The sequence below is a fragment of the Orcinus orca genome, chromosome 3 (genome assembly GCF_937001465.1).
Source record: "Orcinus orca chromosome 3, mOrcOrc1.1, whole genome shotgun sequence".
Classification (NCBI taxonomy): domain Eukaryota; kingdom Metazoa; phylum Chordata; class Mammalia; order Artiodactyla; family Delphinidae; genus Orcinus; species Orcinus orca.
Window position 1 is genome coordinate 153809319 of NC_064561.1, and position 14125 is coordinate 153823443.

Sequence of the window (14125 nt, forward strand, 5' to 3'; positions counted from 1 at the left end):
AGCGGTAAAGGATTCATTCCATCTCCTGTGACTAGTATGGCAATACATTTCCATTACCATGGGGCTCAGGGTAAGGAAAAGGACTGACACTAAAAATATTCTTCCATAAACCACTCTTCTAAGTACTGTACAGACATCTATTTCTCTTCACAACCCTCCCGAGGTATCCACTATTATCATCCCTACTTTCCAGGCAAGGGAAGTAACGCTCAGAGAGGTCAAGGGTCTTGCGCAAGGTGGCAGCTAGTTGTCACTCTCTGGATGCAATCACATGACTGCCTGTATCCAAATGTTCTCCAGCACCTACTTGACGCGTGCTATGTTTACTTCATGTAGGTGCCATATTCCACAGAAGGGAGCTAGTCAAGACGTTGCCCTCATGTCCCGGCACACAGAAGGGAGCTAGTCAAGACGTTGCCCTCATGTCCCGGCAAGGAGGACAGACTTCGAACAAGTAATGAACTACAAATGTGCTGAGTGTTGCTAGTAAGTGTTGCAGGTGTACCTAACCTAGTCTGAGGTGGGGGGCAGGGTTCAGGGCAGGCTTCCTGGAGGAAGTGGTACTTAAGCAGGGGAACTGAAGGATGAACAAGAGTTAACTAGGTAAAGAAGTAGAAGATATATCCTGGCAGAGTATAGCAAGCATAAAGACCTTTAGCCAAGAAAGAACATGGCTATAAAGGAAAGCAGGAAAGACCTATCATAAAAGCCTTAATAAGAATAGTTTGCATTGATTGAGCATTTACTGTATAACAGGTGCTATTCTGTGCATTTCGTGTGCATCAACTCGCTTTATCTCACAACAACTCGATGAGGTAAGTAAATCGTTATCCCCATTCTTCTGTCTGAGGCACAGAGAAGTTAAATAATGCAACTAAAACCTTATGGTTTAAAAGTGGTGGAGGCAAGGGTTGGACCAGGAACACAGGTCCAGAGCCCTGTGTAGTAAACCACCTATACTTCCTCACCTTTGTCACGAGGACAGAAAATCAGAGCCACCAGATTTTAGAGGTCAAGCAGTCCAGCCTTATTTCATATGTAAGGAAGCTTAAAACTGGAATCAAGCCATTTGTCCCCAGGATTAGAGGCCAGCTCAGAGCTGTGTCTTCTGATTCCACATTTGGACAAACTTAAACCTGAGAGATGATACCAAGCATTGGACTGTAAGTCTCGATTCTGAATGAAACACTTCTTTAACTTTCATAGCCTGTGCCCTTGACCATAAGTCATATCACATCATCCCTTAAAACTGTTCAAGGAAAATCCATAATCCGTTCAGCTTCCGCTCTGAATCCCACACTTGATCTTCATGTCAGTAACAGCCTTTGCAGGGTCACTTCTTAGGAGGAAACTAATTAAATTCATTTGTTACTTGTAGGCTGATGATGGGATGGAAAGACAGATGCCTTTTGACAAAAATATCAATTTGTAAAATAATTTTCAAAATTATTTTGAAATAATAATTTCAATGCACCACCCAGGTGTGCACGACCTTGAGATTCTCAAGTAAAACCAATACGTAGACATTGCAATCAGCTTAAAAGCAGCTCTGCGTGAAGATGAATTTTGCAAGTCTTATTATGGAAGGCATCTGCAAGGGACCAGGGAATTATTTAGGCAGAAAGGTGTGAAAGGGAAAAGAAAGGAAGCATTGCTCTTTCATATTTATTAGTATTAGTGTCTTGGGCTGAGATTTAGAGATCATTTCTTGACCTATGTCCCTAAAACACACAGAAATATTTTGAACTTTCACATGCACCCAAAATTAGCCTTGGTGGACTTTTTATTAAAAATTGCCACTGAAAGCTTTAATCTGCCCTTTCCAACAACTGACACTACAAAACTCTGAAGCAGTTTTAACCAATCAGGTTACACCTACAGAAAAGCTACAGTAAGTCCCTTACATACGAACCTTCAAGTTGGGAACTTTCAAAGATGCGAACGTGCATTCGCTTGTCCAATCATGTCAGTTAGTTCATGTGTCTGGAGTACATTGTCACATGCGTGCATCCTCTGCAAGTGGTTGTGCTTTTGTGTACTTAACCGTACAGTACTGTATAGAGACAGTAGTACAGTATCTTTATTTCAAGCCCAGGATGTCTGGAAGCAAGTGTTAAAGCAGCAGTGATATAGCTGGTACTACTGGACTTTTCAAGGTACTGTACTGTAAGATTAAGAAATGTTTTATTCATTTCTTGTGTTTGTTTTTTATGTATTCTTTGTGTGAAAAGTATCATAAACCTATTACAGTACAGTACTATATAGCTGATTGTGTTAGTTGGGTACCTAGGATAACTTTGTTGGACTTATGAACAAATTGGACTTAACAAATGTGCTCTCAGAACGGAACTCATTCATGTGCAGGGGACTCAACTGTATAGGTAAGTTGAATGAGAACTATTTTCACCTTTAACCAACCTGATAGATAGCATATATGGAACACAGCACCCCAATGGAAACATTACTGGTAAGGACTATTTGTCCAGGCCTTCGGGTTTTCATTGCCACCATAGTATATATTTTTCACTTATGAGAAAAGCACTTACCCTGGGGAAATTCTTAGGCAGAAGGAGGAAAGTTTCTCAGATATTTATAGACAAAATATTTTAAAACATAGGTAGCTATATTTATGCTTGGTTCTTATTTTAATGAACACTAAGATTGTTGCCCACAAAGAAATTTCCAGTATCACTTTAGAAATAAAATATTCTTCCTGGGACTTCCCTGGTGGCGCAGTGGTTAAGAATCCGCCTGCCAATGCAGGGGACATGGGTTCAAGCCCTGGTCCAAGAAGATCCCACATGCCACGGAGTAACTAAGCCGGTGTGCCACAACTACTGAGCCTGCGCTCTAGAGCCCGCAAGCCACAACTACTGAGCCCACGTGCCACAACTACTGAAGCCCACGCACCTGGAGCCCGTGCTCCGCAACAAGAGAAGCCACCACAATGAGAAGCCCGTGCACCAAAGAGTAGCCCCCGCTCGCCACACCTAGAGAAAGCCCGCGTGCAGCAATGAAGACCCAACAGCAGGCAAAAAATATATACATATATATTCTTCCTACTTCGAATGCATGTTTTTTCTGTTTTAGAAAAGCAGGAAGAAAAAGTTTTAAAAACATTGCAAAATATGTTACAGCTTGCAGGCTTACTTAGAATTTGCCTCTTCAAATCTTTTCTACACTGATTAAAAATTTTAAATCTACTGTAAATAAGGAAGTTGATGAATAGTCCCCAGGCCAACTTCGGGAGACATTATGAAGATTACTCTCATCCTGCCTGAGCCAGAGACCAAGTCTCCTCTCTGATACAATCACTGAGAGCACCCTTTCAAGGTGCTCACCCTGTGGGCATCCTCCATTTTACAGGAGGCAGAAGCTGGAAGAAGAACAAAAATTTGCTTAGTCCTAAGCCCATGACCTAAGACAGCATCACAAACACATGGAATGTCCACCCAAACTATGAACAAAACTAGCGAGTAAGCAGTCAGTACCCCACACCCTGGTCTAGTGTAATTTTTCAGGTTAATCTCTTATTAGCCAGTTACATATTTCCTTAAAAGTTTTTTGAGACTGTTTCCCAACAACACCTTCGACACCATCATCCTCACTGAATAAGGGCAACTGATGAATAAGCACCTACCAAGACAGAGGACTGGAACCTCATCCTCCAGTGACAGAACTCAGACAAGAACTTCACATTCAGGTGGGTGAAATCTGAGGAGAACTTCTGGCAATACACTGATTTCTACAATTTCCTAGCCTTGGCCTGTCAAAGGCCTGCCTCTGGGATAGGAAAAGACACTTTTGGCTCACCCAGAGATCTGTCACAGGTGTTTGTGTACACAGTAGGTATCTGGGCAAAAAGAATTCAATGTTAAACATTAAACAGCCCTCTCTGGGAAAAATAGATAACTGTAGGCCCCCAAAGCTTTTCACACTGACTGCAGTTTCTGATTTAGAGCCCAGGAAAGCTCTCTTTAAACACATATCCTCAGGCTCTCAACTGAAATGGGATAGACTCTGAGATGTTTACAAACGAATGTGGGGATTTATTTTGCAGCCAAACATTAAATGCTGTGAGAGCTTCCTTTCTGGAGTAACAGCCAACAGCAGCCTAAGATGAGGCTTCCCGTTTCCCCAGCCAGCCGAGCTCCAGGTGGGCGGAGTCCAGCATTCCATCTCTGAAGGTCGGTCACAGACATGAAGGGGACATGGGGATTTGTAGAAAGAGCACCGGGCTGGAAGTCGAGAGAGTTCAGTTCTAATTTTAATTTTGTCCCTAACCAGTCATTTTACCTTGGCAAAGCAACTTAAGCAATTGAGTCCCAATTTCTTTCTTTGTAAAGGGGCAAGAGTGGTAGGGAGGGAAGGAAATAAACAGCTATTGAATGTCTACTATGTATAAACACTTTATGAAGGCTATGAACAATAACCCTGCCATGAGGGTCACATGAACTTGATGTTACAGATGAGGAAATGGAGGTCCTGAGATTAAATAACTTGACCGAGGTTACATATTCTGGAAGAGATAGCAGGAGCAGAATTCCTAGTATAGGGGCTGGAGCCAGGAGCTGGCTTTCCTTATGCTACCATGTTCCATTTGGAACACCAAGATATCCAAGAGTTCTAAATATGAAGACATCTACAATGCCTCCAGGACACTGTAGAGGTATATTTGTTAAGATAAACAGATATAACAAATATTTAACAGTTTGTTAAAATGGTATATACTTTTAAAATATTTATACATAAGAATTTGGGGTCTGAGCCCCTCAAATGTTAGAGGTTTGAATGTTAAGATGTGTTTTTGTTGGAGAAGAATTAAAATTGTTAAATGTAGGTACATAACACCCACATATACCTCCTTTTCCTTAGCTTGGTTTTTGACATGTACATGTCAAAAGAGCTTTGTAGAAAGCTGTTTCTCATATGTGATTTCACTTGATCCTCCTAATGAGTACACGCTATAAGGCTGCAAGAAGTTATCACCCGTATTTTGCATTGTAAGGACATTGTCGTCAATGCCTCTGGGGCCTGTGTCACCTCCCCTTCTCCCAGTTCTGATTTCAGCTGCGGCTGTCATGTGGAGAGTTTCATGTGAGCTCAACTTGCCTCGCAAGACCAGCATCGAACCTCAAGCACATGCCGTGCTCACAACACTCATCCTTCTTCCCTGGACCTGCCTCCTTAATCCAAGGGCCAGCAGAGCCTAGAAGGGTGGGAAGCTGTACCTCGGGGGGGAAACTTTCAATCAACAAAAAGAGGACAGAAGCCAGCTCGTAAATGGCTCTTGCCTTTTTTTTTTTAAACATCTTTATCGGGGTATAATTGCTTTACAATGGTGTGTTAGTTTCTGCTTTATAACAAAGTGAATCAGTTATACATATACATATGTTCCCATATGTCTTCCCTCTTGCGTCTCCCTCCCTCCCACCCTCCCTATCCCACCCCTCCAGGCGGTCACAAACCACCGAGCCGATATCCCTGTGCCATGCTGCTGCTTCCCACTAGCTATCTACCTTACGTTTGTTAGTGTATATATGTCCATGCCTCTCTCTCGCCCTGTCACAGCTCACCCTTCCCCCTCCCCATATCCTTAAGTCCGTTCTCCAGTAGGTCTGTGTCTTTATTCCTGTCTTACCCCTAGGTTCTTCATGACATTTTTTTCCCCTAAATTCCATATATACGTGTTAGCATACAGTATTTGTCTCTTTCTGACTTACTTCACTCTGTATGACAGACTCTAGGTCTATCCACCTCATTACAAATAGCTCAATTTCGTTTCTTTTTATGGCTGAGTAATATTCCATTGTATATATGTGCCACATCTTCTTTATCCATTCATCCGATGATGGGCACTTAGGTTGTTTCCATCTCCGGGCTATTGTAAATAGAGCTGCAGTGAACATTTTGGTACATGACTCTTTTTGAATTTTGGTTTTCTCAGGGTATATGCCCAGTAGTGGGATTGCTGGGTCATATGGTAGTTCTATTTGTAGTTTTTTAAGGAACCTCCATACTGTTCTCCATAGTGGCTGAACCAATTCACATTCCCACCAGCAGTGCAAGAGTGTTCCCTTTTCTCCACACCCTCTCCAGCATTTATTGTTTCTAGATTTTTTGATGATGGCCATTCTGACTGGTGTGAGATGATATCTCATTGTAGTTTTGATTTGCAAACAAGACCAAAAGACAACACTCAGAAGGGGAGAAAATATTTCCAAATGAAGCAACTGACAAAGGATTAATCTCCAAAATTTACAAGCAGCTCATGCAGCTCAATAACAAAAAAACAAACAACCCAATCCAAAAATGGGCAGAAGACCTAAATAGATATTTCTCCAAAGAAGATATACAGACTGCCAACAAACACATGAAAGAATGCTCAACATCATTAATCATTAGAGAAATTGCTCTTGCCTTTTTGATAGGCAAATTAGAGAGGAATTCTGTGTGCTCAGAGAGATCTCCATAGAATTAAGCCCCTACAGAGGCCCCCATTGCCTGCAGAAGTGACTTCTGTAACACACAGTCATATGTCCTCCATCCCTCACCCAACCTTCTCATTCCTGCTTCCAAATAAAATAAACTACTTGCACCCAAGTCCTTGTAAAACGCTCTCCTTTTGGGGACCCTAAACTATGTGAGGCACTGAGACTACAGAGGTGAAGTGACTTGCACAGGGCCCCCTGCTGGCAGTAGAGGAAGCAGCAAGCACTCCCTTCCAGTTCTGGCTCTAAATCCATCTCATTTTCTACTTTCAGTTGTACACACAGGTTAAGAAACTGCAATTTCCACCTTTTGCCAATATGCCAGACTGAAGTTTAAGAAAGAAATACATGTTTTACCACAAAATTAATGATTCACTTTGTTATAAAGCAGAAACTAACACACTACTATAAAGCAATTATACTCCAATAAAGATGTTAAAAAATAAAATAGTAGGGCTTCCCTGGTGGTGCAGTGGTTGAGAGTCCGCCTGCCGATGCAGGGGACACGGGTTCATGCCCCGGTCCGGGAAGATCCCACATGCCGCGGAGTGGCTGGGCCCGTGAGCCATGGCCACTGAGCCTGCGCGTCCGGAGCCTGTGCTCCGCAACGGGAGAGGCCACAACAGTGAGAGGTCCGCGTACCGAAAAATAAATAAATAAATAAATAAATAAAATAATAATAAAATAAAATAGTAAATGATAACCGTCATCTTTGCTGAGGGTCACACAGATGACCTGCTGGGCTACTATGAAAAACATTGCCCAGTTTTCAAAATTTTAAAGTACTACATTTTGCTTTGCTGATGTTAGACAAGTAAATTAGACATGTTAAGTTTCACTCCAAGTTTTACAGATGAGAAAGCTGAAGTTTTAGGACTTTCCACTGTTGCAGTTTAACTACTTTTGGAACCAGGCTTAGAATCTTTTCTACTCCAGACACATTCCAGGCTTTGCCTACCAAATCTGTTCAACAAAGGATTGTAGATTATCCTCACTGAAGGGCATTGGTCTGGGGCTTGGCTGGGGGCATCTTTTATTTATTTATTTTTTAATTTTCCCAGCATCTGTTCCTCCCTTTTCCATTAATTGCACAACTTCGCTTTGAGGAACCAACCCTCTTGAACTCTCAGTCTGTGTACTTCAGGCCTGAATGACCCACCAGTCTTTAGTTCCAGAGCTCAGAATATGACGTGTATCTGCCCAGTCAGTGTACTCTTCTCCTTGGCCGCAGTGATTGGCTCAGCGAATGAAGAGGGACCAGAGCCTGGCCAGCTAGAATGAATACTGAGACTCTACTGTGTCCCCTGAGAAAGAGCCACTCCTTTCCAGTGGGGAGCTGAGCTAGTAGACAGCAAGCCTTCAGTGCCTGGTGGCCATCTTGCCACCATACTGGAAAAGCCTGAAACTAAAGCCAATAAAGGGGGGAGCAGAGCACAGAGATGGATGGAGACAGACTGCAGATGTGATACAGAACTAGTCTTCCCCAAATTTAGAGTTGTCACAGGACTTGACACTCATAGGGGCCAATACATAACGGTCTCATCTTCTTTCAAGATCCTGCCACTTGCAATTCAATAAGTCCTGCCTGAAACGAGCTCTGTACTCAAGCATTAAAGAGACTCCGTGCAGTACTTCTCCGAAGAAACAAATATCTACTACCAAAAAATAGGCTAGGAAGTCAAGAAACAGAAGCAGACCTAATGAAATCATGGCAGAATCCTTTGCCTCAGCTTCAGAGAGCCTAGGAATGAGGTGCTGAGCAAGGCTTTACGAATCCATGAAGCAACCGGCCTCAGACAAACCCAATCACCTTTAATGCAGAGAACAACGTCGTTTCATCAGCTAGGTGCTTCGATTCAAAAGTCAACTGCAACTAGAGTTCAGAGGAAGAGCCCTAGCTGGGGAATAACTTTTGCTCATTGGTTGGGTGGGTGTTTTTTTGGTTTTGTTCTTGCTTAAAATTACATAGCAGCATTGAGAATCCAGGTTTTTACATCTGTAAGTTCTTAGAAGAACTTCTAATCACTCTTCTGCCGCTGATAAGCTGACTATGAGAGCTGGAGAGGTAGACAAGAGAAAAAAGCTGAAACCAAAACAAGAAACTTTCCCCACGGCGATATGGATGCAAAGGCAACAATGCATTGCACGTGTTTTTAAAGGTTTTTTTTCCTCTCCCTCGAGAAACGTCACCATCAAATATATACTTCAGACATAATGTTTCAAAGCCAGGGAGGCAAGTTTTGAGCTTGAAATGCAGGCAGGCTGGCAGTGGGTCCCTCTGGAGTTTTCAGAGCCTAGGACAGTGTGACTGTGGCGGGGAAGTGGGGAAGAGGTCAGGTGGGTACAGACAGGTTAACCAGATGACCCACCATCAAAGAGGGCTGGGGACAGGTGCTGGCCCAAGTCAGAGTATAAATATAGGCCTCTTTGTCGTCTCTTAAATTCACAGGCGGTGGAGTCTTCTATCGTGTTTGGAATGACTGAGGTCAGTACGTTTGGCTTCTGAATGTGACCCACTAACTTACCTGATGAATTCCACAGAATAGTACTGAATAGGGGAGCTTCCTTCACTCTCTCCAGGTTTCCAAGATAGGGCCACCTCGGAATCAGAAACCACAGTGACGTGCAGCTGCTGAGGTGCTCCTGGAAGCAGGCAGGAATCTAGGCAGGACAGCGAACAACTAGAGTCGGCTGTGGTCTTCGCTGCTGGAGAGGTTTCATGTATAAAAAAACATGTGTGCTTTCTACAGCCTAAACACCTCTGTTCAGAACTGCCTCACCCTCCAAACCAAACAAACACACACACACAAAATCACAACTGGATTCATGGAAGGTTTGTCAATGAGAGCTGGTCTTCCCTTCTCCTCAAGCACCCCAGGCTGGAAATCCAACTACATCGTGTCCAGACTATGGACCCCAGGACACACAATGATGTGTACCCTTTAGAACCTCTGTTAGCATGTCGGAATTGATGTTTACCTACAAGGAAAATTAAATGCTTAGCGTTACTGTCACTTACTTTCAATTCTTTTGTGTACCCTTCCTACCCCCTATCATCAGAATACATATCAATGGTAGGACAGTTGGAAAAAGCCTCATGGGTAAAGATGTAGAATGATCCTATCACCCCAAGGTAACTGCTGTTACTATTTTCATATCTAGACTTTCACATTTCCCAGCCTTTCTTTATTGCTTCGGCCAGAAGTATTTTTTCTGCCTTCTCTTCCTAGCAAAACCCTATGCAGGTTTCAAACACCGGGCCAAAGATATGGTTCTTTCTGAAACGCTCCCTGAGCCTTGGGGTGGAGAACGCGCTCCTTCTGAGTGCTTCCAGAGCCAGCTGGGCGGACCTCGGATGCACTGGATCTACCTGCCTACCATGTGCCTCTCCCTCCACAAGGAGCTCCTATGAGCAACGATGTCTTCAAGCCACTTTTGTCCCCCAGTGTCCAGCGCAGACCACCTCAATGAGCCTTTGTTGGGTTCCGCTGGCCGCTAAGATCTCTTCTCGCACTCCCCTTCCTCGCCTTCTTAACTCCCACTTACTTAATTCCCACTTAGCAGTCATGTCCTCAGGGAGTCCTTATCGAACCCCTATATCGGATCTTACAACGGAAGATCTTACAGCGCCATGGGAAGTACTTCTCACTATCCGCGGCCACACGTTAGTTAGATAATGTCCTGACCCACGCCACTCAGTTCTGAGAGGGCAGGGGCTGTGCCTGTTTTTGTTCACCACTGAATTCCCAGAGCCTAGCATAGCACAGTGCCTGGTACACAGTAGGTCCTCACTGATATACTGAATGAAGGAATGAATGAATAGCACCCATCACTATCTTCTTATTAATGAATTGAACGCATTTTACCTTGGAGCAAAGTGGTAATGTGCCGAGGAGAGCTAAGCCGCCCTTTGCCAATCTGGCTGTAAGCTGCCACGCTTACTCGGTATTCAGTGCCCGGTTTCAAATTTCCGATCACTTCCTCCTGTCAATGACCAAACAGGAAATGTGTCAATGATCAGAAGTTCTTTTGAGGCAAACCAGACAATCTCATGAGGGTTGCATCTTGAGGCCCCTGTGAAATTTGCTTGGGAGATTGTTTTGTTTTCTCTAGGATTGGCCAAGTTTTTTAATTTGCAAAGAGGAAAACACCATGACATATTTCCCAAGACTAATGAATTATCCTTTATTGGAATCAATGCACTGTCATAGGACTGGGACTCATGTCGCTCATAGCATCTGAGTTCTTCAGTGAGAGTACTAGGCTGCTGGAATTCAGGTAACAATCTTTTCCAGGGTTAGAATCCCCCAGTTCTTTCTTTCCACTTGCATATCACAGATGCTCAGGGACTAGCCACGACAGCAAATTGAGGTTCTTGATTTATATCCACAAAGTAGGGACTCAAACTTTGGTTCTCAAATTTTAAACTGCCTCAGAATCACCAGGAGGGCTTCTTAAAACAAATTGCTAAGCCTGGCCCGCAAAGTTTCAGATTCAGTAAATCTGGGAAGGGGTCTGAAAATTTGCATTCCTAAAAAGTTCCCAAGTGATGCTGCTGGTGATTTCATCAACGCCCACATGGAGAACCACTAGGACTGATGATGGACGTGTGTGTGAACTTCACCTGCACAAACAGCCTGGACCAAAAAGTCCCAGCTGAAGATGACTTGCCCCATCTTGAGACTACAGTACCAAATAGTAAGTGGGAGCCTGGTGCCCCTGGTCCCAGTACACTGTAGTGGAAAGGATACTGACTTTGGAATCAATCAGTCCTGGGCTTGAATTCTGACTCTGCCACGTATTGCTAGCTATGGCCTTGATATTAAATTCCCTGAGCCTTAGTTTCTTCCTCTGTAAAATGGGGATGATGTATGACTATCTTGCATGGTTACAACATTTGGGATAATGTATGTAAAGTAGCTGACACCAAGGATGTCCTCAGGAAACAGGATTGTAATGATTATTGTCTTAGGCGTGTGAAACCCTTCTTTTTCTCCACTTACGTAGGTTCCACCTTCTCTGAGGCCAAAATCTTCCCCTTGACAGCTGACCACACAGAACTGATATTACCCTACCAAGTGTTGTGCCACTAAAGTAGCACTTATACATATTAAAAAGTATTACTATTTCTCCCGTGGAATCACAAGCCACTTGAAAGCATGTATCCTGTCTTATATTTCTTCACAACATCCTCTGCAAATGCTTAAACATTCATTGTTGCTAAGGAGAACTAATCAACTGATCGACAAAACTTTTAAAAAGATTCAACAAATAGTTATTGAATACTTACTACAGTAGTTCTTAACCCCGAAAACACGGTAGAATCACTCGAAGATCTAAAAAAAATACCAGTGCTAGATTCCACTCCAGAACCTCTGGGGGGCAGAGCCCGGGTGTCAGTTTGTTTTAAGTTCCCCAGGTGATGCTAATATGGGCAGCCAGGTTTGTGAACCACTGGTCTAGGGCTTGGTTCACCTCCTGGCCTCTGAACTCCATCTGTCTACCCTCCTCTCTTTCTCCTGTATCTCCAACCTCTCCTTTATCTACCTGATGCTTCCCTAAGTATTTACTGTGCTCAAGTCTCTCTTATCTTAGACAATCAATTATTCCCCACCGTGCATGTGCCCCTGTCTCCTCTCCAGAGATGCAACCTTCTTAAAGAAGTTGTCTCTACCTTCTCACCTCCTATTCACTCCTCAACTTGCTCCCGTCTGGCCTCTCCTCACTGCAAACAACTGAGATGTTCCTACCAAAGTCACCACAACAACTCTGCAGTCCACCCAGTGGGAATGTCTCCATCTTTACCTGACTAGTTGCAGCTTTCAATACTGTTGCCCACCCTTGCTTCTGAAATCCCTTGGTTTCCTTGGAAACTGTGACTTCTCCTCCATGTCTCCTTCTACTTCTCTTGTTGCTCCTTCCAAGTATCCTCCACCCACTTCCCATTCTCTGCTGGCCCCTTAGGTGTTGGTCTTTCCCAGAAGCTCACCCCTCACCATCTCCTCTCACTCTGTAGCCTTGCTTAGGTAAGCTCATCTACCACTCCCTTAGCTTCTATCACCTTTGAATGACATCTCCCACCATCTCCAGCTCTAACCTGCCTCTTGATCTCCAGACATGGGTTTGTGACTGCCTCTTGAACTTCTCTACCCAGGAACTACCATGCAACTCAAGTTCAACATAACCAAAGCTCAACTAACCATCCCTATTCTGACTACCAAAAACAAAATGAAAAAGTGCTTCACCCTTTGTGTTCTCTCTCTCATTACCTAAACCAGAAATTCTCAACACTCCCCTCTCTATGTTCACCTCCCCTCCTCCCTAACCACCATTCAATCAGTTACCAATACTCTTTCGTATCACTTGAATCTGTTTATGTCATTTTATCCTCACAGCCATTTAAGTCCAAGTCCTCATAATGATGACAATGGCTCTGACTCTCTTGGCCACCAATACTTTCTGCACATCCAATCCGTACTCCACACTGCTAAGTTATTTTCCTGAACCCAAATCTGATCATGTCACTTCCACTTACAATAGCATCTTTGCATCCCCCTGTTTATCCTTCCAGCATCATCTCATGCCACCTCCCTTCCTTACATTCTACATTCCAGTCATACTTAAGGACTTGGCAGGGCTCACATTTATGCCATTCAATTCCTTGCCTCTGGGCCTTTGAACTGGCTGCTCCCTCTCCATGGAATGTCCTTCTCCCTGCTCCTGCCTGGCTCACCCCTGCTCATCCTTCATGACTCAGTTCAGCTAAGACATTACCTCATTTCTCTGACCCCCTAGCCCCCAGTCTGTTAGGCGTCCCTCCTCTATGCTTCCCTGGCGTCCTTGGTGTACCTCAATCATAGCAACACTCGCCTTATACTGTAATTGTCTGTTTACTGGTCATCTTCTCCCCACCTGCTTGAGGGCAGGAAGCAAGTTCTTATTCCTCTGGCATCCCAAAGCTTAGCATTATCCGACATGTAGCAAATGCTCAAACAGTGCTTTTTGATGAATGAATAAATGAACTACTGAGTGAATGAAAAAAATCAAACCAAGATGTAGGATATAAACAGATGACCTCATCGAGAACCAACTTCTCCTACTGACCCCTCCAACTTGATTAACAGCATCTGTATCTCTGCCCCAGACCCCGGTTAGTAACCCCAGAGACAAGACTGACTGCCTCTTACCCACCTCCCTCCAGCCACCTCCACATGCCTTTCAGACCTGTTCCCTTCTTCTGCTTCCCTTGAATCCTTACTTGGGCCATTTCTACAGCCTCCAAGAGAGTGTCTGTCTCCAATCTTCCCTTCCTTCTCTCTCCGCCTGACTGCATCCTACATATAACTGCACAAGGGGTCTTTGCTGAACATATGGTCCCGCTTTCACAGCTCCCTGTCCCCCATCCTCACCCCTGCTCTAATACTCTGCAACTGTGCATCCTAGTTCCACCATCTGTCTCCTGGTTTCATTTCAAGTTGGGTGGTTAGGAGGCTGGGGGCCCCAGGTGTATACAAGACTCCTGTTTCCCTCCTCTCCCAACTGCCACTCCCAGGTTTTTCCCAGGGAAGTGGAATCACACTTTCAAACCAACCCAGTGCTCTCACAGCCTTTGCTGTAGAATCCCTTCCTCCTGT

The 14125-nt window shown here is 44.0% G+C and overlaps 1 protein-coding gene across 2 annotated transcripts in view; it reads right to left on the reverse strand.

Annotated features, from left to right (window-relative positions):
- EGFLAM (EGF like, fibronectin type III and laminin G domains) overlaps window positions 1-14125 on the reverse strand; it is a 170659-nt gene that overhangs the window by 97397 nt on the left and 59137 nt on the right. For both annotated transcript variants that reach the window (XM_004265980.3, XM_049708705.1), the window contains exons 5-6: window positions 10358-10475; window positions 9017-9152 (exon numbers count right to left, since the gene is read on the reverse strand). In XM_004265980.3, the coding sequence (XP_004266028.1) occupies window positions 9017-9152; window positions 10358-10475 (254 nt within the window). The remainder of the gene's footprint in view (window positions 1-9016; window positions 9153-10357; window positions 10476-14125) is intronic.